At 48.6% G+C, this 26,105-nt stretch overlaps 1 protein-coding gene across 2 annotated transcripts in view; it reads left to right on the top strand.

The window, feature by feature from the left end:
* Positions 1 to 26,105, top strand: part of ST8SIA2 (ST8 alpha-N-acetyl-neuraminide alpha-2,8-sialyltransferase 2) — a 30,095-nt gene that overhangs the window by 1,227 nt on the left and 2,763 nt on the right. Inside the window, exons 2-5 of one of the 2 annotated variants that reach the window (XM_061371289.1) lie at positions 13,800 to 13,862; positions 15,752 to 15,880; positions 16,396 to 16,653; positions 18,908 to 19,201. In XM_061371289.1, coding sequence (XP_061227273.1) covers positions 13,800 to 13,862; positions 15,752 to 15,880; positions 16,396 to 16,653; positions 18,908 to 19,201 — 744 coding nt within the window. The remainder of the gene's footprint in view (positions 1 to 13,799; positions 13,863 to 15,751; positions 15,881 to 16,395; positions 16,654 to 18,907; positions 19,202 to 26,105) is intronic. The other variant, XM_061371290.1, reaches the window with a different exon arrangement.

Below are 26,105 nucleotides of genomic sequence, written 5' to 3'. Positions count from 1 at the left end.
AAATCATAAGTGAAATGCAGTGATGTTTGTCATTGTTTCATTGTTATATTATATTGGGTGCTGCAGGCAAGAAGTGTTTAAAGGTCAGGAGCCATGTCCAGAAACATCCAGCACCGGGCTGTAGGTTACCAGGCTGGATGAATTGTTGCTCTGCAATGAGCTGGCACTATCTATATAATAATAAAGGAAATGAAAAGCTTCTGAGGCTTCCTCCCCCATCGGACAGGCTGCTGCGATCCCTTTGCTTTCCTCCCATCTTCTTTTCTGGCTTCTGTTCTCTCTCCTTGCCTATCTGCTAGATCTGCCTGCTAGAACTTGCTGTGCCCTTATTGGAAATCTATTCTGTTTTGTTACTTACTTGTCCTGTTTTTCACCCTGGTTCATTAGGGATTCCCAGTGTTGTGGGTGCACTGGAAATTGAATGTTTGCTGGTTGCTTATCTCCAAGCCCTCGTATCTGAGTTTGTTGCTGTAGTTTCTCCAAAGGAGTACTGCCAAGCAGTGCCATGGCAGAGATGGCTAAACCCAGGACACAGGGTCAGATGAGTTCTGTAGAAACAACAGGCAGCTTGTTTCATACAGCATTCCAGCATGCACGAGGTAACTGGAAAGGAAAGAAGCACTCTAGACCCCAGGTTGTAAAGGTCCTGTGATTTCAGTACCGGGAAGCACAGAGCAGAGATGGGACCCTGCTATATCAAGAAGTAATCATGAAGTAGGACAAACTGACCCTTTCTCTTGGTTTGCCCTGTCTCACACCCTTTTCCCCAATTGCTTCTCCAAAATGGTTTGGGTTTGGTGAGCTCAAACACAAACACAGCAAGGGGCTGAACAGTATTCATCTTACACCTTAAGCTCTTAGCACAGGAGCCTGGCACAAAGAGCACTTCATCTCTGTGCTGCAGTGATACCAGGAATCGTCAAGACAGTGCTCTGACCTGGCTGAAGTACATTACTGGGGAGATGTGGAAAAGCCGAGTGCCTCATCTGCAGTAGGTCAAGAGATGATGAAGGGTTTGAACTTTGAGGGCCCCATGATAACAGCATCTTCTGCAGACAGGTCCTGCAGGTAAAGGGGACTGTGTGACAGCAGCAATGCAAAACAGTGTAGAGAAATAGACCTTTACAAAGTTTTCCAGGAGCTCTCTATGTGTCTAGGAGGGAATAACTCCTCTTTGTTAGAGGCTTGCGTGGTACCGTATATTTGTGCAGCTCTCCCCCAGGTCAGGGATATTTGGCTGATGGATCCTGTAGCTCAGCATCCTCCTCCATACCCCACAGAGCGCCTTGGCTTTGGCCAGTGCAGCCCAAGCCTTAGGAAAAGCAAAGAGCTGAGCAGGCACAAAGGGGGGGCTGGGAAATGCAGGCAGGTGCAACTCTTTTCTTCTCTTTCCTTGGCATCCAAACACTCTCTAATTATTGTGAGGAGTGAACAGCTTGCCCACTTTTACACATACCCTGCCCCCTGCCTGCAATTTGGATTGTCTTTGGAAGAATATGCCTCATACGGGTGGGAGCAGGGGGGAACATATTTCTCTCACCTACAGATACTGAGAATAAAGTAAAAATACAATATTGCTGGCAAACGCACAAAAAGACAACCCAAGAAACAAGCTGTTTTCCCAGAAAATAAGTTCCCATCATCACAGGTGAAGGGAGGCAGGAGCTGGGGGCGACTGGAGCTGCTCTGCCTGCCAGAGGCTGCTGAGAAAGATGTTTGCTCCTTAAGCAGTCCCAGTTTGCTCCTCCGGGTATTCCTACACCACCTCTTGCAGCCCAGAGATGCTGAAACAAAGAAGTGTCAGGGCAAGGATGAACATTCAGCAGTTTTTTGCTCTCAACACTGTGTCACTCTCATTACCCTGTCCCTCCCACCTTGCAGCCACCCCTGCCACATCCCTGTCGTTGTGCATATAGATCACCCACGGACACAGCGCTCATGCTGCGGGATGGCAGCGGGCAGGCAGATACGCTCGTCCCGCTCGCCTTGGCTCGCTCCTCATCCTCACCAGTGTGTGCTGCCGCGGTGAGGTATTGCTGCTACGAACGGTCCTGGCACTTTGTTCCCAACCAACCACCTGGTTCCGGGCTGCTGAACTTTTCCTGCATCCCAGTGGCGCTTACGTTTCCTTCCATCGCTCAGGCTCTTTGTTTCCCAGCAAGGAAACAAAAGACACATTCAGTGTCTGTCTTGGGGAACACTAATGCAATCGCAGCCATTTCTTCATCCACCCCAGGATAGGCGAGCGGGACAGACCTCTCGTTGCACAGGGAGACAAAGGACCCGGCATTGAGTGGAATAATTGTTGCCGGTGACGAGGAGAAAAATTCTGCTCCAGTTTAAAGGGACTCTTTGTTATTATGCGTCGGCGGTAGCGGTTCTGCAGGGGTCCGGCTGTGTCCTGATTGTCTGTAGAGGGAGCTGCTGACCCGCTGCCACCAGGTGACTTCTCAAATTAGCGCCTGAGCCATCTTAGGGAACACTTGACACTTGGTAATGGGCTGGTCTTAGTATGAGCCAACCTTTTCTCTGCTAGCCCAGGCCACATGCCTTTCCATCCTCATCACCAGAGGAATTACATTCTGCTCTTTTTTAAGTGATGAATAGGAGCATCTCATATTTCCAGCCTGCCTGGAAGCTTGTCAGTAAATTGCTGCTTTTTCCATGCGTGCCCTTTCCTAACGCCTGCCTCTCAAAGGCTCAGGAATGCCACAGAGAGATTTCGCATCCTTTATGGTGGCTGATGTGCTTGCTGTGAGTGGTCTGTAGCGTGCTGTAGTCATAACGCTTCTTGTCAAGGTTGGTCCAGGGAGTGTAAATGTCCTGCTTAGATGTTTCAGGCTGTGATTTACTGCGCTTGACCCAGAGTTAGTCTAAGACTTGCTCTGCACCAGAAGGTTTTGTTGGAAAAGGTGCTGTATTCTACCAACATGCACTTTTTTTGCACTCACACAGCAGGTGCACGCAAGCCAACAATTACTCAGGTTGGTCTGGAGGAGTAGTAGCTCTCTGCAGGACAGAAGCCCACAGATACCCTGTACCTATTCATGTAAATGGAGCCAGTGGAGAGGCCTTTGTGTTCATTTGGTATGGCAGGGCTCTAACAAAAGCCCCATGATGCATTGGGCTTGAAAATAAAAGCAATGTTGGAGCACTGATTTGAGTAGGAAAATACTTGGTGCTGGCTTTAATTGCACCTCTTCTGACAATAACTTGAGCTCAAGCAGTGGGTGTCAGGTAGGCTGCAGAGTTCCCCTTCCTCCTTGTGAAGCACTCCTTCACCTCCTGCAGGGGCAGGGGTGGCTGCCACAAAGATGCATACAGAACCCCTGTGCTCCTGCCTAGGGCAAGCTGAAAGAGGTCATAGAATCATAGAATAGTTATGGTTGGAAAGGACCTTAAGATCATCTAGTTCCAACCCCCTGCCATGGGCAGGGACACCTCACACTAAATGAATATGATACATGATATATGAATATGAATATCCATAGCTTGTTTCCTTAAGCTTAGCTCCGAGGGAATGGCAGGAGCAGTGCTGCCTGCAGGGCGTTGGTGTCCTGCAGGAGGGCTTGGGAGCAGCAGGATGGAAAGGACTAGCAACCGCCCCATATAATCCAGTGAAACAAAAAGAAAACCCAGCACCATGAACATAAACAGCCCTTCTAGGGGCTTTACAGTGCAGTTAGTGAAAAGCTACTCTTTGGTCCAGTCCTGATTGTCAGCAGCAAGACCCCCAAGGATGGAATTTCTTAGCTTGCCAGTGAGAATGGCAGTAGCTGTGACAGGAGGATGCACATCTCCAGCCAGCACTTCTTAGGTGCAGACTTGCTGAAGCCATTACCAGTTCCCACCCTCAGAGCAATGAAGAGAGCAAAGCAGTTCCCACAGGGCTTCAAGTTTCCCTTTTGCCCAAGTGTGCGTTTTGTTTCCAATCTCTAAGCCCACAAATGCACAATCCCAGTCTGGGAAACCTTCTTTTCACCCTGCAGAGAACAAGGAGTTCCAAATGTTGGTCCATTTAGTGAAGGCTTGTTGAGCAGCTAATGGTGGGGTTAAGTGATTCAGCCATCAGCAGTACAGTGCCCACTCCCCCACGCTATTGCTGAACTCATGGGCATAGAGTGAAGCCCTGGGATGGTGGCCAGCAGTGACCCAGCAGATCCCACTGCCACCCGGAGCCCTCCTGGCTTCTCCTGGACATTGATGAAGGGGTCGTTTTCTGTTGTGTTCTCTGCAGCAACCATGGTTATTCTGCTTGGACATCTGTTCTTTGGTGCCTACTGGCATGCCAGATGTGCTTTTGATCTTCCAGGAAAGCGTTTGATAAGAGCTCCCTTACCTTTCCTTGAGCTTTCAGGCTACAGGTATTTTGCTTTTTCATCCCTGTGACCAGCACTGCTTAAGTACATCTACAGGCACAGTTGCTATAAAAACACAGATGTTCCAAAGACAGACTTAGAATTGCCTCTGTTATTTGTTTTCCCTGGGCCTAGGTCATCCTCCGCAGCAAGAAATAAACCCACACTGCAACATTAGGCAATAATTATTTTGCTGTTTCTCTGGCTTGTGTCCCCTGTTGCCTCTGGAAACAAGGGAGTTTTTTGGCACAGTAAATTCACTGTAGGAGTGGAGTTTCAGGTGTCCTTCAGCAGTCACCACAGCAGAGCAAGCTGGTGTCAGCGGTGCTGCCCCTCTCTTGCAGTATTAAGAAAAGGGGAGGGGGGAAGCAAAGAACCAGGACAAGAGTGTCTTTACAGCTTCTTTTTCTTTGTGTTCCCACTGTAAAGATATAAAGAATTTCTTGTTTTGGCTGAGCAGCAGCCTTGGTGTTGTTGGTGGACTTGGGAGATGCTTCCTTACCAACCATGACTTCAGTCAGGATGGGAAAGGGGCAGTCCAGGGACATGGGCATGGTGCTGCCAAAACCTGCCATGGAATTGGCAATGGTGCAGGGTGAGAGGGCAGGGAGGAAGATGAACTGGGAGGGTAGCACATGGTTAAGGTGCTCATTGTGAGGGTGGTGGGACCAATATGGTCCTCCTGAAGCAGCAAGTGATGCCACAGCACAAATCTATGTCCTGTCATCATGTAACCCAGTCTGATGTCTTTGCACCAGCCCAGGAGTGATGGTCGCTCTTGGAAGTGACACTACAAGGCAGAAACACCACCAGCATCAGGAATGCTCCCCTTTGCCAGGTGGTTAGCAGCTTCATCATCCTGATCCCACTAACTGTGCCAGCCCTGCTCTTGACCCTTCTGAGGTTTTCTGATTCATCAAGCTGGCTGCTCATGCACCAGGTCAGCTCTTTCCCAGTTTAAGTGCTGGACTCTTTCTTACTGCTACTGCAAGTAAAGTTCTTGTTATTGCATACAGAAATCCATTGAAGTTATCACAAACAAACAACAGAAAGATACCCAGCCTGGACATCTGCACGCTGAGTACGCCATGCGCATCCAGCACTCTCCATGAGCAGGGCTGCTTTTAAAAGCATGTACTGTCACAGTCTGTGACATGGTTTTTTAAGTGCTCTCTCAAGGCCTCCCTCAGTCAAACAGCATTGTGGTGGCCCCCTGGTATTGCCGTGTGTCTGGCAGCTCGGAATCCAAGGATGGTTCTTCCATGGAGACCCGTTACCTCCAGCCCCAGTTTTACTGGCATCTTCAAAAATGTAATTCAGCTCTCAGCCAGCAGCTACAACAGGGGACGTGATTCTCCTGAGAAGGTTAAGCATCGTCATAAGGCGTCTCCAGCATCCTTTCAGGCATCCAGAAGCACACTCAACTGTTGAACAGCAACTTGAGCTGGTCACTAAACATCTCCTTACTGCTGCCTGTGTTTCCATGGTGTGGCTTTATGAGCCAGGTGAGGAGAGAGGAGGCCAAGCTCTGAAACCGCTATTGGCTTCTGGACATTGTTATCTGGGGACTAAGTTCCTGTGAAGGTCCTTGCATGGCTCCATTGCTACTGAGTGTCTATAAAGGTGGGGAAATAGCTCAGACAGCTGCTGGTTGCAGGGTGTAGCTCTCATCCAGGAGCTCCCAGCTCTCTTTGTGTAGGCACCAGATGTTATTTTGAGGATGCTCATACAGAAGAACCACTCCAGGAGGATGTCAATGCCCAGGAGAGGTCCTCAGCATCCACGTCAACAGCAAAAGAGGAAACCAGACCTTGAGTATTCCAAGGGGCTGCGCAGACCAGTGGGAAAAGTAGGCGAGAGATGGGTATGGGAGGATGAGCCAGAGGAACCGCAGCCCCTCAGACATGATATCTTTTCATATTGCACCATTCCCATTTCCCAGGGTACGTAGCATCCAAGATGCTGCAGGAGCCAGTGGGATTTTTGTCTTTTGGGATGTGAATGCTCAGGGTGACAGATCTGCTGCAGAACTGATGCTCTGCTGTTTGTGCTCCCTGATAGCTCTGCTCTGCTGGCTGAAAAAATTATCTCAGGGAAAATGTATAGTGTAGATCTGTTTTTTAAGCAGTGAGGCTTTTCTCTCAGCTCCTTTCTAGGCCTTCAGTGGGCTCTTGGGGTTTTTTTCCTTCTCTGTTCCAGAGGGGGAAAGCTAAACACACAAACACACCCCAGTCCCAAACTCCTCACTGCATCCTTTTTGCCTGCTTCAGCGTCTTTTTCTGTGCTGTTTAATTAACACAGCCAAAGAAACTGAACTGATGCCAGGAATAAACTTCTAATGGAAGACCTGAGATGAAGGAGGGAATAAGGTCCTGTTAGTACATGGGATGGGGAGAGGTGAGATGTGTGACATTTGAGCCCTGCCAGCACATGAGCATTTTGTCTTTAGAGCAGCGATAAAACAAGAGCATCATGGGGTGATCGGGTCAGATTGTGCTGATGTGATGGTGAATGCATGTTTACGTGAGAGCTGACACTCCACACATGCAAGGGAGACTGTTCTGGCTCAGGAGAAGCACTTGTCCTGCACCATGGGATTCCTGATGGACAGCAGTGACCATCAGGCTGCTCTGAGTATCTTCCTGCCTCTTACATGTCCTTCAGAGCAGGTAGCTCAGGGCAGGGACAGGGATTTGGGTTTAGTGCTGTGGTTATCCCAGTGCAGTGATCCCCAAGCAGTGTCCTGGTGGCAGGCTGCCACGAGTGTCCCTCCCATTGCCTCATGTCCTTTAGTGATCAGAGCTGCACTGTTCCTGCTGGTTCTTCGCTGGTTTTGCCATATAAGCGTTTCTGCCTAATTGGCTGATTCTCTATTCAGCAATAGGTGTCTCTGTTTTGCAAACTCATGTGTCTTGATTCCCGTGTCCTCAATGATCACACAGTGATTTGTAACCAGGCAGAAATCTCAAAGCCAAACCCTCCTCTCATTTACACAGGAGCTGATGTAAAGCCACAGTTACCACCTGGCAGGGAGGAATGCTGAGCACCTCTGACCTTTCTGTCTTCTTGTGGTCCCTGGGAAGGAGCCTGAAGGATGCAGGGGCATGGGAGGAGGTGACCAGATTAGCAAGGCTGGTTTGCAGGAGACGGATAGATCTGTGTTGCCCATGGTGGGTAATAGCAAGTCTAGGAACATCATCAAGACCATCAGCTGGTGCCTTTACACCAAGTCTCCTTGACTTGCTGGAAGATGCTACACCACAGGCCTGGCTGTACAAGCACTGCCCCTGCAGGTGCGTCAGAACCCCAGCAGAGCAGAGTGATTTTCCTGAATGCCATGATATGGGCGCACTCTTCCAAATGCAGAAGTATGAAAGAATAGAAAGAATGAAACTTGGGAGTAGTAAAAATAGCACCTGATATTTAGGAAGTTTTTGACACTCAGGCTGCCAAGCTGTGATAATGTGAACAAGTGAGATTTTAAACACATGGAAGTGTGATTTCAAATGTCTCATCAAGATGTATTGCAGGATCTTTCATCCTAGCAGACAGAATGCTTTAGAAATGTCTTTCCAATTAATCCCTGGGGAGGGAACCTTCCTCACTAGGAGCATGTGTGTACACAAGTTTACCCAATGGCTACCAATCCTCTTAATTGTAATCTCCTCCACGCCCCTGGGATGACAGACTTGGAAATGACTGATGAAACGTCACAGGGAATGATGTGCAAGTGTCAGATGCCGTGGCTCCTCCTGGTGTGTTATGAGATGTGACGCACGAAGGCAAGATGAGAAGGGAGGCTGCGAGAGCTGCATGTCTGGGTTGGGGAATGCCTGTGTTAGGGAGGATGCGTGGTGGTGTGTTTGAGCACATGGTCTTAAGGTTCCAAAATGCATCTCCCATCCCATTGGTTCTCACCTGGCTTTGGCTTTTGTTTCTGATTTGCACAAATTCTTCCCTGTGAGGGTGCTGAGGCGCTGGCCCGGGGTGCCCAGAGAAGCTGTGGCTGCCCCATCCCTGGCAGTGTGCAAGGCCAGGCTGGATGGAGCTTGAAGCAACCTGCTCTAGTGGAAGGTGTTCCTGCCCGTGGCAGGGGGTTGGAACTGGATGAGCTTTAAGGTCCCTTCCAACCCAAACCATTCTGTAGTTCTAAGCAGCAGCAAAGTCTTTCCTCTCTAAATTCGACTCTGATAGAAGAACATTTTATGGATATGAGTGGGCTTTTACCTAAATGCCACAGAAACCACTTCAGTATCTAGTGAGAACCTCACCGGGGGACTTGCTGATGAATATGGCCTTTCCCCATCTTTTCAGTGAGACCTGATATGCAGATGGAAAGCCAGGATATGGTACCCAAGAAATCCTGGTTTCCAGCCTCTGGGCTGGGTTCCTGCTCATTTTGGATTCTCAGGACACCTTTGCTTTTCCACCCTGCAGGACAGGCTGGACAGGTTGACACTTGGAAGGCAATTATTTCTCTTCCACAGACAACTGGAATCACATCTGCTGCTCTGCTGGTCTCAACACAAACCCTGAATTTCAGGGAAGAGGAGGGAGATTTGAAACCTGTGTCCTGATCCATGTCATAGCTCTGGCTGGAGGGAATCCTGCCCCATCTTTGAGGACTCAGGGAGGGCATGGTTTAGCTTAATGACTGCACTGCTCTTAGTCAGCAGGATTAATCCACTCACTCAACAGGGCAGTCGGTGCATCCAAGCCCATCTCCAGCGAGGTGCTGTGCAGGTGTCAGCTAGTCCCTGGCATTGCAAGGTCTGGCTTATGCCTGTGAATGCACATGGGATTATATGTGACTGTGTCTGCAGCAGTGAGTCTGTCAAGTCTGGGAGGAGGGGGGAGATCTCTGTGTTTGTATTTGTTTTGCAGTGGCTGGGCAGTGTGCCCCTTTTCCCAGTTACAGTGACTGGGTCTGCCTGGCTGTGAAGCAGCATCCTGCAGAGGGGCTGTGAGCAGCCTGCTCCGCATCCTGCTCCACATCCCCTCCTCACACAGATGCATTGGGAAGGGGAGGGAGAGCAGTGATTTTGAGAGGGTGGTGCCCGAGCAGGCTTATGTGCCCTTCAGATAGAAAATAGCAATTCTGGCCTTGAGGACAACATCAGAGCAATCCTTAAAAAGCAAAGTAAAGATAGGTGGTGGTTTCTTTTTTTAACAGATACAGACTGCCTTACGAGTACCGCCTGCAGCCATTTCAGGAGACCAATGGCTGCGTGTGCTTTTCAGGCCAGTGAGACCTTTATAGATTGATTCCTGTGGTCTACTGGGTACGTATCCTACCCTCTCACCCTGCAGGAGCCATACTTGCTCTCAGCAAGTAAAGAGCAGCATTTTCAAGAGGGCTGGTGTGCTGTAAGCCCATATCAGTGCTCCTGTCCTGGCTTGTGGGACTGTCATTTCTTGGTGTTATGGGCCAAGCCACTTCCCCCCGCAGTGTCCCAGCTGTAAAACAAGGGTCGTAAAATGTACCTAACGCAAAAGCAGGTTGTGAAAACTTAATTAGTGTGTGTTAATCATGTGAACCCCCCAAGATAAAAACTGTGGCAGTCTGAACTCTCTTTCTGTGGAATTCAGATGGGGGATTGTTAAGCAGAATTTATCCAAGGGATCATTATCTCGCTTTCATATGGAGAAGGGAGAAGAGGAGGACCTGGGTTAGGAAGAGGCAGAGGTTTTGTTCCACTGGGAATGAGCTTCACAAATGTGACTAAATGGGTGGTTAGGTATGGATGAAATTCCTGGCTAGCTCTTACTTCTCATGACCGCTTCCCATGTGTACTGTCTGCAGCGGATGCTGGAGGAAGCAGGACTCAGAGGTGTGGGCATTGTAAAATATCCATGGAAGAAAGGTCTTGGAATTTGTAAGCCCGACAATATGAATGCATAAAGCCTGTTCTTAGAGATCTGCTCACCCAAAGAGGCTGTGTGACCTACTTGTTCAGTCAAAGCAGCTTTGATTTCACATATCGAAATTGCTGGAAGCAAGACCGAACCGTACCTCGCAATAATTAAGAGAACCATTTAAGAAGTAAGAAATTATGAAAGGGGATGCAAAAATCCCCAAACAGCCCATTCATAGTGGGTGAATAGAAAAGTCTTCACATATCTGATTTGCCAGAAATTATTCAGCCAAGAAAATTTGGACCTGAACCATAAGAAAATTCTTCCTTTTTATCCTCTGATATATGAATCAGTGTCACTTTACATCTGAGCACAGAATGTTTTGACCTATATAATATCTTAGATAGTGGAAATTCAGCTTGAAAATCTCAAAGCAAAAATGAGAAAGGATGGCATAAGCCAGTAATATGGCATTAGCACATATAGATGCGATTTATCACTGGAAAACATCCCCACAGAAGTAAAAAAAAAAGAGTGTTTTGTAAATAATAGGATTAGGAAGCAGGTTGGTACTTTGTGGAGCTGGCTATACAATCAAACTGATAACAACCAGATTAATAAAGCAATTCAATCTAAACACGATGTAGCACTAGAAAGCTTTTCAAAATCAATGCCTATCTGTGCAATTTTAATCGAGGTTGTTCTTTGCCTTTTGAAGCCAAGAGATTTGAAACTCCAGGTCAGTAAGGGATAATAAAATGGGCTGAGTTTTTTTTCTGAACCTGTGCCTTCTAATTAGTGCCCTCAATTTCTTAATGTTCTCCTCTTCCCAGGTGGGAGGAACGAAGCAGTATGATGATACTGACTTGCTGTGTTGGTAATGAATTATGGTAGACCTTGGGAAATACCATGCTTGGCTAAACTATGGGTGTTTTGAGCAGCTGGTTTGCCAGGCTGGTACCCACTGATGAGCTGAGCTCAGCAGGGCAATACACCTCATGGTATGATAGTGTAAGGCGTCCCTGCCCATGGCAAGGGGTTCAAATTTGATGATCTTAAGGTCCTTTCTAACCCAAACCATTCTATGATTCACAGTGCGCATTGTTTTCACCTGTACAAAGGGAGATTGTAAGGAAGATATTCAGAAGTTGCAGTGTAAGATTCAAAGGGCCAAAAGGCTGATGGTTTTGAAGCCACAGGAGCATCTTAGGATTCATTGAACCAGCTAAGACCTTCAGCCAAGTTTCATATCCCAGCTTCAGGCAAGCTCCATGGCTCTGAGAGAGATACCAGGCCTGGTAGAGGGAGCAGTGGCTTTGTCAGTATCTCAGGTGAGAGCATCCTGGCTGCTGCCAGCCAGAAAGCAGTGAGCCCAGTGCCATGGAGCAAGTCATGGGAAGGTGGCTAGCAGCGAAGCCCTGCTCTCTCCCCCATGTTCACTTATGACAGCAGAACACTTCATGCTCTGTTGGCACTACAGTATGTTGAAAACTTTTGCTTTTCAGTGTGTGAGGGGGAAAGAAACTGCCCTTGAGGGGCTGCTCAACAGCAAGATCCCCTTCCCCACCACCGCTGCACACAGTTTGCTGGGAGATGTGCTCTCAACCTGCCTTCCTCACATCCAGCATTGATGCCTGCCTTAATTTCAGGAGGAGACATGCACAGACCTGTCGCTGGTGGCATGTAAAGCTAGATTGGATAAATGCATTTGAATAATACGATGTGATGCTTTGGATCAGGCCTGCCATAGCCACAAAACAGGGATGGGGTGGGAGCTAACAGGTCCTCTTCACTTTCTGATTTCTGTGATTTTTTTTCCTTGTCCTTTCACAGAGACTGTGAGCGAGCACTTATTCAGGGAGCAGCATTTCTTTTTCTAAGCCCTTAATCCAGTCCCTATCTGTCGTATGGCAAGTGTGAAGGAGTGTGAATCCCATTTGGAAGGCTCCTTCAGAGACATCTCAGCAAGTGTGCATGGTTTGCACACTAATCCAGTCTGCTCCCACACCCTGCAGTGAGCCCCATTAAAGCAGAGGTTGTTAAATGCCAGTAGGCTCTAGGAATAAGCTAGTCCTGCTGTTCCCTTGATGCACCAAAAAATGAGGCAGCTCACCAACTCTCAGGTTTGCCAAAGGAAAGAGGGTTGGAGCAAGAATCACTCTGACTTGACTGTAGATGGTCCCCAGCATGAGGGAGGAAAGGGGCAACCACTGTTGTCCCAAAGGTTTGATGTTAGGCGGTGCTGAGGGCTGTGCTCAGCCTAACAAAGGGATTTACTTTGCATTCCCCAAGTCTGATGGCACCAAACGTTCACACACTCTATTTCTTTTTCATTTATGTCTAATGCATTTGGGATTTTTTTCAGGACTGGTAGAAATACGTGCTCCTGAGATACATTTTCATTAAGGTATATATTTCCAGGTAGCAGTATTTCTGCTGGAAGAAAATTTGGTTCTCTTTATGAGCATGTTCATTTGGATATCTGTGCAATGGAAACAATAAAACAGAGCAATGAGCACGTGGCAGTTAAAATGCGTCTGACTAGGAGCCCAGGTCCCACTGAGCATCAGGAAGTGGGTGACTTGTTCTTTGTCACCCTTTGGAAAACAGCAAGTTACAGCAAAAAGGGGCTCTGCAGCCAAGTAGATGCAGACCAGTACTTGTATGTGTTTAAGTGAGGATTCACAGGTTGTATGAGTGGTGGTGGTGGTCTCTGAAGGGTCTTGGTCCCACCTATTCTTCATTATAACACTATACAGGTGCTGGAAAGTTTGGCTGTCTGCTCCCTTAGGTCTTGCTCAGGCAGGTCTGGTACCTGTCCTCCTGCAGTAGTGTTAAGCCATGGGAGTGACAAGGATGTCACTTCAGATCTCAGCTCCAGCGTGCGAATGACTGTGGTGAATTGGCCTCATAGCTTCAGCCGGGTAACACCAAAGCTGAGGACAAGGAGCTTCAGGGCACTCAGGAGTTGGAGCAGGCTGGAATGAGACTCTGGGTCTGGTTTGGGTCAGTGGGAGCTGGGAGATGGTGCACTGTGAGGATGAGGTGACCCAGGGGACTGGTGGCTTGGTCTGGGTACAGTAGAGATGTTGGGTGGTCTCAGCTGACAACCCAAGAACACTGGTGGGAATCCGGTCCAGATCTTTCAGCTCAGTCCCCATTTGAAAAGGATACGGAAAGTCCCTTGGCATCCTGGGGATAGAGGAGACCTCAATGCACCGCTAGCACCTGACTCGTAATAAAAAAGTAGAGATGTATTTAATGCAACCTGTAGGCTGCATGCTGATTTGATGACAGAGACCAGATGTCTTTGATGGCTGGTTGGATTGCACAAGTATTATTAATTGGGGTGGTTAGGAGCTTTTTTGTGGGAATGGTTTTACGGTCACAGTAGGGCAGCAATGACGATGGATGTGAAAAGCCCTTCACAGGCATGAGGACTCATCCCTCCTGGATGGGGTGGGATAAGGTTGGCTCAGCAGTGTCTCCGTTCAGAGCCCTTCAGAGCAGGATCTCTTGACTGTTGAACAATGCTTGGCAAAGAGGCGCTGGGTTTATAAATAATGCATTTCCTTTGTCTTGCAGGAGTTCTGGAGGCAGAGGTACAATCAGATCAGCTGTGAACAGCTTACATAGCAAATCTAATAGGTTTGTAAATTAGATTTTGTGTTCATTTGTTTTTGCTGTAAGGCAGCTATTAATCTGCTTCTCCTCTTCACTGGATAGTGCTGTTCTTATTTAGCAAATGTATCTGTTTCTTTTCACTTCTGCTTTGCATTTTCTTAATCGTTTCTCCCCCTCCTTCCTCCATCTCAGTGCAATAATCATTTGCAAATAACCAAAGATCCGCAAGTTGTGGTGATTGAGAGAATGAGGAACAGAGAGTTACTTATTGTGAAAATAAGTCAGCATTGGAGTTGCCATTTTCATAGGTTTACTAAGTGATGTTAGAAGAGAGACCACTGTCTTTGACACTGGAACTTCATTCGGCTTTATAGTAAAGCACTTCAGTAACATTGCTCCATTGCAGTCAGTTCATGGCATCACAGCTTCATTCAGAGCCTCTCAGTGTGATTTTCACAATGATTTCACATCAGCGCAGCATTACCAAGCAGCCCAGTTGCACAGCTTAGTGATGCCATGTGAGAAAGGGGGATCTCATTCTGTGATGATGCCACCACCGGTGATCAAAACACAGAACATGGGCAAAACCAACAAAAATCTTAGTTATTCCCAAGATTTCTTTACCATGTTTCCTTTATGATTTTTGACACCTTTTTATAAGCTTTGCAAGACACAAAGTGATACAACAAAATACACGATGGATACAAAGCCATCAGCCTCGACTGGCAGGTACTGTACAAACACAAACAAGGACACTGGCAGCCAGCTTTTATAAACACATTCCCTTGCCTTTCCAAAACACTACATAGTGTGAGCCACAATGTGTCCATGGGAGCTCCTTGCCTGGGCCACCAGCTCTGCTCCATCTCTCTTCTCCCTCCTTGGAGTTTATGTGCTTTTTTATATGTATGTATTTACAAACCATTTCCCAGCTGGAAGAAGCCCTTTGCATCGGAGAGGGAGATTCTCTTTAGCTAATAGTGAGTGCTCTGCCTGTATGTTTTTCAGAGTGCTCTGAAGTGTGAAGGTTTTTTTGGGGCTGCAGATACACGCACAGCCTTCTGATGAGATGCTTGGGTATTCTCTTTGGAGAGTGGCTGGATGGCATCAAGTATTCGGAGGCTCCCTTAATTCATGCCATTTGATGTAAGCAGCACTGAAGTGCTGGGGATGGTTTGCTCCTTAGGGCAGGGTTTAAAAGCTGGGGGCTCCCAGTGATCATCTCCAAACCACAGCATCTAGTTGTTGCCTGTCCCCCTGCTCATTTCTGGTCCTGGAGCAGGAATAGGGATGCTGAAATCCTCATTCTAACAAGGGAAAAGTTACCAGCAAGCCAGCTCCTCCCTGTTCAGTATGGGATGCTCATAGCCCAGACTCACAAGCAGCACCCAGCAGCTCAGCTAAATTAATCTCTCCTCTGGGTGAAGATTGCACTTCTCTGATGAGGATTCTAACCCTCTCCAGGAGCTGAGCTGGCTCCCATTCAGAGTGTTCACATGTGACCACGAGGCAGTAGGGTCCATGTAGGAAATGTCTTGGGGAAGTCAGTGGGCTCCCGAGGGTCTGCGGTGTCTTGCCTGTGTAAGTGTCCATCTGCCAACCTGTCTTAGCAGAGCCTGCTCATGTTTGTGTGTGCATGCCTTTCTACAGCTACATGTGTAAGATTTCTGTATTGCTGTGCCTGGCTGTAAGTCTGTGTTCATGTAAGTGAGCAGGTATTTAAGGATTTATGTCTGTTTGAGTGCAGCAGAATACAAACAGGCTTTCAGTTCTTGTTTAGCTAATAACTACAATTTTGCTCTTCTGATGAAGTTTGAATGCCAGCAGCCAGAGCTGAAGACAGTGATTAGAAGTGCCATTGGGATGCTAACGGATCCTGCCTCTCTCCCTCTCCCCATCTTTCTTTTCTCTAGAGCTGAAGTAGTAATAAATGACTCTTCGTCTCCAGCTGTTGTTGACAGAAGTAATGAAAGCATTAAGCACAACATTAAACCAGCCTCATCCAAATGGAGACACAACCAGACACTCTCTTTGAAGATCAGGTACTGGTAATTACCTATAGGACAAGAGACAGATTTGGTCCTCTCTAGCGCAAGCTGGCAAATTGCCTCTGTATATCATCTAAAGAAGTCAAGGAAGAAATAAAAGGCTTATCTCCTGCTGAGCTAGGCTTCATATCTGTAAGCGATCACTTGGAAATGAATTCCCAGCTGAACCAGCTGGCCTCGCAACAACAACATAAGGAGAACTTGAGCCCCTGTTTTCCAGGTCAAGTGGGAGCAGCATGTGCTGTCAATGGGTCATGGAGGGGAGAAGGACACTATCTTCCTGGAGTAAATGCAGGCACCCTCCACTAATGTTGGGCTGATGCTAGTCTGTGCTGGGAAGGGATGGGTGGAAAAGGAGCAGGAGCTGAGATGGCGATACCCATTTGTAAGCTGTTCCTGGGGAGCATCTGTTGGATGGACTGGCCACAGAGCAGCCAGGAGGCAAGAGTTCATCTCATGTATGACCTCTGTACCTTATCTGATGGGGCTGTTTTCTTCCCTGTCCTCAGGAAACAGATCTTGAAGTTCCTGGATGCAGAGAAGGACATTTCGGTGCTGAAGGGGACGCTGAAGCCGGGGGACATCATCCACTACGTGTTTGACAGGGACAGCACCATGAACGTCTCGCAGAACCTGTACGAGCTGCTGCCCCGCACCTCGCCCCTCAAGGGCAAGCAGTTCCCCACCTGCGCCATCGTGGGCAACTCAGGGGTCCTGCTCAGCAGCCACTGTGGGCCTGAGATCGATGCGCACAGCTTCGTGATAAGGTAAGGACATAGCAGGGTGGGGCTGAGAGGGTCTTGGGTGGGGCTGGAGCAGTGACTGGAGTCCTGGTGGCGTAGTGCTGTGCAGCCCTGCAGCCCCATGGGCATCATGTGTATTGTTCACCGATGCAAACACCGTGCTGCAAGCTCTTCCATCCACCACTAAATGCTCACCCATTGTTCTTGCAAACACACCCCGTGCCTTCTCATGGTACACCATTAACCCTCATCACCACCAGTCCCAAGCACTCCCTCTTCTTTTCCCACATGCTTGCCCTCTTGCAAACAATCCCTGCCCTGGACTCTCCCATGGAGACAAGCTCAATTCTTCCCCAAACCACTTCTGCCTTCAAGCACTGGGTGCGCCACACAGTGCCCTAGCACCACACTTGTGCACACCCAGCTCTGACGCTCCCCTGTCACCACTCCATCCCCAGCACTGATGTCCCTTCAGATGTGCTGCCCCATGTACCTGCAGCAACAGATCCTGACCCCCAGTGGGACACACACTGAATCGGTTACAGAAGATGCTTGAAGCGGAGAGGAGGAGCATGCCTGCCCTCCTATCGCTGACACCTGTGTACATCTGCTAGCTGAGGGGCTAGAGCAGCCTTCTGATGATTTATGTATGTGCAGACATTTGCTTTCTGGTGAGTCTATTATGAAGACAGCCCAATCCATCAGCGGCTCACAGAGGTGGTCCCCAGTGTGACATGGGAATGAGGATAATGTCACCTCTGCCCCCTGCTCAAATCTGGCTGCTCCAGCCTGCCTGGCTGCTAGCAGTTTCCATCCTGTCCATAGGGGACAGGGTGTTATCGTGCACATCCTTGTTTAATCAGAGTGAGAAAAGGGGAAAATTGCTTATTGCATTTCTGGCAAAGTTTAGGGAGAGGCTTTCGTGTCAGGCTGCAAAGCTGCAGGAGAAAAGCTCTTTTGGGTGTAAGGACTGGGATTTTGAGCAACTTCTCCCCAGATAGTGCAGCTCTGGCATGGTCATGCTTTTGCCACCATAGGTTATCTGAGCCAGCACTTGGACCTCATCTTCCTGATCCATCCAGGCAGCCTTTTCAGCAAGGCTGACAGTGACCAGTGATGGGCTCTGCATCCAAGATACAGCTCTTCAATTCAGTGTTCATTTTCAGTGATTTTACTCCTGTGATGAGTGGACCAGAAGGGCTCAGTGTGCCAATAGCTGGATCTTCTTTACACCGTTCCCTTAGTTTCTCTATCTGTAAAGCAGAGAAAACAGTAGTGATGGCTGATTATCGACACAGATGGTTAGGATGCAATTCCTGCTCGTTAAATACTGTAACTTCTCTATAAAACGCCGCAGGAGAACACGCAGTGTGCAAACACGCATCTACCCTCTGGTTTACCACGCTGAACGAGCATCTCTCTGCATCTTCCCATTAGCTGGTCCCTGGTGCCATTTACCCGGTGCCATTTACCCAGTGCCATGTGCATGGCACAGCTTAGTGGCAACAGATCCCTCCTGAAGGAGCTGTACGAAAGCACCATATAACAAGGCTGATTTGTTGGCAGTTTATCCCACATCCTTGGTGTGACTCAGGAGCCGGTGGCACAGGAGCTCCTGGAGAAGCGTGTGTGCCCATCCCTGCGTGCACAGCCTGGGAGGAGGCACCAGTTAATCCCACAGAAAGAGATGGGGTTTGAAGGTCACAGCCTTCAGACAGCCAAGCCCTGTGGAGACCATGTCCTGGCATCCACCTCCTGCTGGTGTCGTTATCACTGCTCGTGCCACTGCGCCTGCTGTTAGCAGAGACGCACCAGGAGGAGAAAAGAGATTAAGGGTAATATTACCCTAGCAGGGTAGACATAAGAGGCAAGCACTTTCTTTGCGTGGGAAAGGCGGTTTCACTGCAAACCTGCCGTGGCAGCAAAGATGGGAGGTTTGTTGCTATATGTTATTTCTGAACCGCACCAGAAGAGATACCAATCCATACGAAGCCACCCACCAGACACCAGAGTTATGCCTGTTATTAGCATTGCCCCAGAGGAATATGCATGCGCACGCCGTCATGCTGAGGAATGATGACCTGGTATTAAGATGGCTCATCAGTACTGGGTCAGAGCCTCTCTTTATTGCAGAGATGCATTCTCCCTCCTCCTTCTCCCCAAAGCAAGGGCAAATGGGCACATCTGGCCCTGGCTTTTGGCATCAAGTGCCCCTGCTTGTCACTGCCGTTGTTTGTCACATCCATTGCATAGGGCTCTTTGGTGTTTCTCCCCACAGGTGCAATCTGGCCCCTGTCCAGGAGTACTCGCAGGACGTGGGCATGAAGACAGACCTGGTGACTATGAACCCCTCGGTCATTCAACGCGCCTTCGAGGACCTGGTGAATGAGACTTGGAGGGAGAAGCTGCTGCAACGCCTCCACAGCCTCAACGGCAGCATCCTCTGGATCCCGGCGTTCATGGCCAAGGGGGGCAAGGAACGAGTGGAGTGGGTGAACGAGCTCATCCTGAAGCATCACATCAACGTCAGGACTGCCTACCCCTCGCTGCGCCTGCTGCACGCTGTCCGAGGGTGAGAGTGCTTCTGGTGTGCTCAGAGCCAGGATTTCATGAGCTTCCTGAGCTAGAGAGAGATCCATTGGTTTGTGCTGGAGCTATTTCTTTCTTCAGGAGCTCCATAGGCAGTGGCTGGTCCCTAGATGAGAACTAAGGACCACCTCACAAGCAGGGGCTCCCTGCTCTGCTCTTTGAGTGTGAGGGCTTTTAGTCATGCAATGTAGTGAGCCTAAGTCTTGCAATGTTTTCCTGGGTGTGTTGACAACTCCCCAGCCTATGGTTAGACCTTTCCTTGGAGAAATGTGTGTGCCAAGCTAGTGGTGAGGTTTGACACCTTGTGCTTGAGTGAGGTCAGGGAGCTCAGAGCAGCAGCAGGGCTGTTCATGTGTAGCCTCTGTGATGGTGCTAATTGCACTGCTCATCTTAAATGACCAGCCAAGCCAAGGAGGGGATTGATACGCTCTGGTCCTCTTGATTAGGTAAATAGGGCCAGGTGGTGGTGAAGGGACTTACTTGGAGGGAAGGAATGGGTCTTTCTGCTCTCTCCTTATAACTTCAGGTGTGTGGGACACACAGGTTGTGGTGGAGATGGGCAGGTTATAAAAGAGGGAGCCCCATAGGTGAGAATTGCATGTAAGTGGCTTCAGGATGGGGTGGGCTGTTGCTTTCTTGCTTTGTTTCTCTAAGGAGAGTTATGATTCATTTAGGGAGTCTAGGCTGGTGGTGGCTTATGCTGGAGTGGCAGTAGCTGTTCTTGTTGATCCTGACTAACCCTGTTGGTCTCCCAGGATGGGAATTCACTCATGTAGCTGATGTTCTCACCTCTAGGTTTCAGCATTAATGTTTCTTGATCGTTTTGAGTACTTCTAACCCCACACATCTCTGAACCTGATCTCTTCTGGTCTGTTGGTCCATGCTGGTTGTTGGTCTGTCTCAGTTCAGGTTATGTGTAAGCACAAGGGGTGGGCAGGGATGGATGTGGGGGTCATTTCCTGCAGGAGCAAGCTTAAAAGGGTGCTCCAGGGAAGGGATGTGAAGGGCAGCTCTGCAGACAGGCTGGGAGGAAGGGAGTTTCTGATACCACAGTGCATCACAGGCAGCAGTAATGGGAGAAAGAATGAACTGTGCTGCCCCAAGTGCCTGTGTTTGAGGCTTCCCTGGGCTGGAAAGGCATTTTAGAGAAAATGCTGGCTTTGAGGTAGGGGAAGGGAAGTAAATGATATCACAACTCTGTGAAAGGGAGGAGAGAAAGTGGAAAAAAAAACCCCACAACCCAAATTCTGAGCTATTTCTAGCTGTAATTGACTTACTTTCATCTGTCAAAATAGAATTAAGCTCCTGTAATAAGCCCTTTAAATCAACAGGCTGCTAATCCTGTGCTGGCAACCATTCCCAGTGCCAGAAACTTCCCGTAGGAAGCTTTGTGGAGGGATTGGCAAGGCTTGGGCATCGCTTTCCTGCAGGAGAGGAGGAGGATGCCTCAATAAGCTCTGCTGCTGAGCTTCCAACTCATGGTATCTTCCTGGTTCTTCTGTGCCACAGCCTTGTGGTCCAACTGGGCTGGCTGGCACTGTGGTTGTCCCTGTGCATCCATAGAGCAGTGTTGGAGCCTGGCTGGAGGGGATGCAGGGATTCTGGGATAAGCCCAGGGCTTCAGCATTGTCTCTCGGTGTATGGAGTGATGCACCCCTCTCCCCTGTGGCTTGGAGAAGCGTCTTCTTTTTGTGTTAGTATTCCTGGGGGTTTTAATGGGGGTCTTGTGCAAGGAACATGGGTTTGTGCTTCTGAAAACCTGGTACTCAGGGGGATTCAATCAGTCAGGCCAGAGAGTGAGTCAAGTGGCTGCTCTTGGTGGGTGTCTGGGATGGATGTGGTACCCGCATGTGGTCAGACACTGGCAGATGCTGATGATAGGCTCTCGGTACCCAGTCTGACCTACAGTGAAGACCATGGTCCTGTCCTTTGTGCTGGTCACCATACTGAGGGCAATGGAGAAAGGTGGGTCCTGGCTGCACAGAGGCAGTACTAATTCAGTTATATGCAGAAGCCAGAGCTAATCCCTGTCAGGTTGCCCTCTAAGCCAAGGGAGCTGCTGCCTGACCTGCCCTCCTGCTCTCACACTTATCAGCAGGAAAACAAGGATACCTGCTAATTAACAATTAATATGATTAAAGCTGCAGCTCCCTAGAAAGCCAGAACTCACAGGAGCACTTCAACATCCACCCAGTGTGTGTGACCTGGCCAAGGAGCTATGGGACCACCCAGGGCTGGGGGCAAAGGGCTGTGCTGTTCTGGGGGAAGGCTGGAGTCGGTATTAACCCTTTCCTTGGTGCAGCCTCCTCAGGTTTGGGCTTGAATGGATTTAAGAGTGATTCAGGCAGTATTGAATGAACTGGCAATAGCTGGGAGCGGTGGTGCTGATGCTCTTTGTCCTGTATTAGGAAGTCTCTCAAGTACCTATAGGTACCTGAAGGAGGAGTCTTTCCTTCTTTCCTCAGGTCAATCTGACCAGAATCACTAGGAGTTTACTTATTCATCTTCTGTGAAGCTGCCTAATTCCAATAATCATCCTATGTTTTTGCTTTGGAGCTCCTTGCTGTTACAGGGATATGGTCTCCAACGACTTCCTCTGTCTCTCCAGCTCTCTTTGCAGAACATGCCAGTCTGTAGCATCCTTTGACAGATCCTTTGACAGATCTGAGATTTGTGAAATGAATACATTTTGTGGCATGTAGCGTGCAGCAGAGAATTGATAATCCACAAAGCCCCACAGAATATCCCTCTGTGCTGTGCTCACAGAGATGGCCCGTCTTCTTTGCTGGATCTAGCTACCCTTTCTGATCTATCCTAAATTGATTTGGAAATCACAAAGAAATGCGGGAAGTCTTTCAGGCAAGGCACTCTTTCATATATTTTGTATTTTTCAAGGAAGAGCACTTTCTACAAAGGCTGCCATCTCAGCCAGCTTCAATTTGGCTACAAAAGCTTTGCCTTTTCTCTTCTTCCTTTACTACCAGTGAAATACTTTTGTGAGTTCTTGACTCCCCCTTGAACCGCAGTATTTATTGTCCTGCTCTGCTTTCCCCCAGGCCAGAATGCATTTCAGTGGCAATTGAGCGTTTTTCCCTATCATTTTCAGTGCATTTGGGGCATTTGTAGAGTGTGTGTTGCTGAGATAAGTAAAATGCATTTGGTTTTGTTGTCCTTAACAGCATCATTTGAGACATCACCTTCCTAGCTATGAGGATGCCTTAAATGCTTGCTGATAGCTTTTTTTGTGTGGATCACTCTGGATAATCGGTGCAGGAGGACAGAGCCTCTTCTTACATGGTTAATCTCCCCATCTTCATGCCAGGAGGGCAGAGAGCCATCAGGATTTCCATGGAGGAGCTCAGAAGGAAGGTGAGTCGTTACCTAAGGCTGAAGAGGAAAGCTGTGCCATAGCAGGGAGCCAGCTCTTGGGGATGGTGCCATGCGTTTCAGGAGTGTGTGATTCACTTCGGAGCGATTCTGTCTCCTGAGCAATTCATCTGGCGAGCGCGAGCGCGGTGCTTGTCTCCTGGCTGGGAAGCAAGCAAGCCACTTACAAGTCCTCTGTGAGTGTCTCCAAAAAGCCTTGTAATCCCTATTGCCAAGCAGCTTTTGTTGGAGAAATAACATGAAATGCAGGAGGCAAGGGAAAATAATTGTGTCTGGAGGTCTGACTATCACTCCTCACGGAGAATTCATGGACACGTTTCAGTTTGCCTTGCCGAATCCAGTCTAGCATTTCTCACTGTGTCCATCACAAGGGTCTCTTGGCAGTCTCCAGTTCTAATCCCATAAGATTTTGTCAAGAGCTTCTTGAAAGAAGAAAATAAATAAATAATCAATACATCTTCCAGCTCCTTGGCGAGGTCTCCGTGAGGTTTAGCATCCAAATAGCTGTGACAGTTTGCATGCGATCTTCATGACGGTGAGTGCCTTGCTCAGGGTCTGTAGCTTGTGTAGGGCTGTTCTGCTGTATGTCCTCAAACGTGGTGCAGGCTGGTGGGGCATCAGGTGGATTCATCTTTGCTTCAGATGTCTCCCTGGGTGCTCGCACCCAAACAATGTCTAAGCCTTTGCTGGTTTTTCAGAGCAGTGATGCTCAGCTGCGTTTCCTATCCATCAGTTGGGTGGAAGCCTTCCTTACCCTGTGTCCTGATAAACTTGAATCCTCTCTAACAGCTTTGCCTTGCTTATAGCCATACAGGACACACATGTGCAGATTGTTCTCCTAACCTGTTGCTTTCGTTGCATCACCATGCTCTTTTGTGTTCATCCACAGGCTCTCCTTTTCTCTAGCACATCCTGCCTAGGCTGCCGCGTTTCCTTTTCACAGCCCTTCCAGCTCATCTTTTCTCACTCTGTGTCTCAAGATCAGTTCTGCTGTTGATTAGCCAGGGTCACCCACTTGTGGGTTTTCTAAACCCGCTGCTTCATGCTTCTTCCCTTATGGTACTTCAGGCTTACAGGGGCTCCTCTGAAACATCTACCCTGGGGACATGTGCCTTAAAAGCCCTTCCTCTCTAGTCCCACAGATGGTTTAAGGACAATGGTCCTGTGCTCAGGTGGGAAACCAGACCCAAGCCAAGTCTGTGTATATATAGGCCTGATTTGGTGTTTGGGCTTTGCCCTGCTTGGGGATACAGCTCAACTCTGACTCCAGATCCAGCTTTAGGAGTTAGTATTAGCATGAATCTGGATGTGGACATGCACAACCCTACCTTGTCCAGCACAGATCTCATCACTGTATGTGGTTCTTGGCTATTTTGGTGGAAGTGACAGAGGAGACTGGATACATGGACAGGAAAAGGCTGGAAGAAGCTGGATGGGGGATAGCAGTTGCTCCCTGCGCTCCAGCACTTAATCTCCATCCACCCAGTAACTGGGATACATGCTGTGCCCTTCCAGCACTGGTGGGTCCTGTCCTCTCCTGCACCAACCCGAGCACAGGGCACTGCAGGGGCACTTGCTCTGATATCTGTAGCTGGTTTTTCATGAGTACTAATGGGAGCAGGATGTGTGTAGCAGACTAATAATATGCTCCTGACAGTCAAGGACTAGCACCTCCACAACAGCTTGTGTTTGTATCATGCTTTTATGAATAAACTGGTTTAAAAGGGCCTGAAGTTGCATTATTTCAGCTATTCTGATTTGTATCATTAGATAATGCAGCTGATACTGCTGCAACTTGATTTCTTCATTGACCTGAGGTTTTTATTCATCAGGGCAATGGATTTTCTGTTTACTTTATCCTGCAGGTTTTAACCCTTACCCTCCAGGTACAAATTACTTCAGGCTTTCCTCATACCTTCCCCTCAGTAGTGGTCCTCAAGCACTGCCTCTGGGGGCAAGTTTTTTACCCGGTGTTTCAGCCCCTATCAAGGCCAGAGTCTGCTCTCTGAATTCATCGAATGGTTTGGCTTGGAAGAGATCTTAAAGCTCCTCCAATTCCAACCCCTGCCACAGGCAGAGACACCTTCCAAGCTTCAAGCTCCATCCAACCTGGCCTTGAGCACTGCCAGGGATGGGGCAGCCACAGCTTCCCTGGGCACCCTGTGCCAGCGCCTCAGCACCCTCACAGGGAAGAATTTTCCTAGTGTCTAGTCTAAATCTCCCCTCTGTCAGCTTAAAGCCATTCCCCCTTGTCCTGTTTCTACAAGCCCTTGTGCTGTCAGTGCGGTGTGGTGCATGCTCTAGATGTGCGACGTGGAAGTTGCCACCTTCAGTGTGAGCTGCAGCTTCCTAGGGGAGTTTCAGAGTGGTTTGTCTCCTGGAGTTCCCACTGGGCTTTAAGGTCCAAATGCAGTGGTTGCCTCACAGGAGGCTTACACCGGTGGTCGGGCAGGCGGTAGCAATGCAGTGCAGCTCTGCTTAGGAGGGTTCTTAAGCTTCTTGGAAACCTGTTGGAAAATTGATGTCGTTGAGGAGCAACCAGAGGCATGTACTGTTCAGAACAAGACTGAGCTTCCCTTCCTGAAGCCTCTGTCCTTGGCTACCATCATGTATTAGTTCAGATAGGTTCTACAGCTTATGTGTAGGCTGCCTTCTCACAAAAGATAGCCTTGAACATCTGATGACATTTTCTATCTGTCACTATCATGATCCAAACCAAGAGCTGTCTTGGACAATTTTTGCCTGACAGCATCACGGTTCCTGTTCATAGCTGCATCCCACTCAGGCACCAGCCTATCTCTGTGGCTGCTTCCACCCCTGAGGGTTTATTTGCAGCAACAACACAGCACCAGCTTTTGAAGGAGGTCCACGCTGTGAGAATAGCTCTGAGAAAGGAGGGATTGGGTTTCAGGACTGCTCTTTGCTCTTCTCTTTTAATTGCTGCCTGTTTCCATAAAGTGATGCAGTTAATAGTTATGGTGATTGGTGTAGCCAATTTGAAAAATAATTACTGTCTGCTTCAAGATTATCTTTCCTCCTAATTAAAATCCCGGACCTCACATATTAAAGGTGTGCTGTTGACACAGCATCCCATGTGTGCCCAGACAACCTCATTTGGATTTACAGAATTAATTAGGTTTTATTTCCATCCCCAGCTGTTCTTTCCTGCACCAGGAACATGGCCACTGTCTCAGTTGGCCAGTGGTGGGGGAGGAAAGAAGGAGATCTTCCTGCAGAGCTCCCACACTCCTATCACAATCCAGTCATTTAAAACAGTATTCCCCAGACCTCACCGGAGAATTTCCCACCTTCACTGTGCAGGAAACAAATTGCAAGTGCTGTGGCATGGCCTGTGTTATGGTTTGGGCAGTATATATTAGGTATGTCATCTGTGTGTGTGGGCTGGGACAGCCTGGAGTCCATCACCCCCTCCCAAAGCTGCAGCCAGCAGTGAGAATTTATGGTGTTGTAGGAGCAAGGTTTATCATCCTTCTCATTTT

Source organism: Neopsephotus bourkii, unplaced genomic scaffold (assembly GCF_033783945.1).
Source record: "Neopsephotus bourkii isolate Nb327-2 ecotype Australia unplaced genomic scaffold, CSIRO-AGI_Nbou_v1 NB_1572, whole genome shotgun sequence".
Lineage (NCBI taxonomy): Eukaryota > Metazoa > Chordata > Aves > Psittaciformes > Psittacidae > Neopsephotus > Neopsephotus bourkii.
The sequence above is the reverse complement of the archived record's forward strand: the minus strand, read 5'-3'. Positions and strand labels throughout refer to the sequence as shown.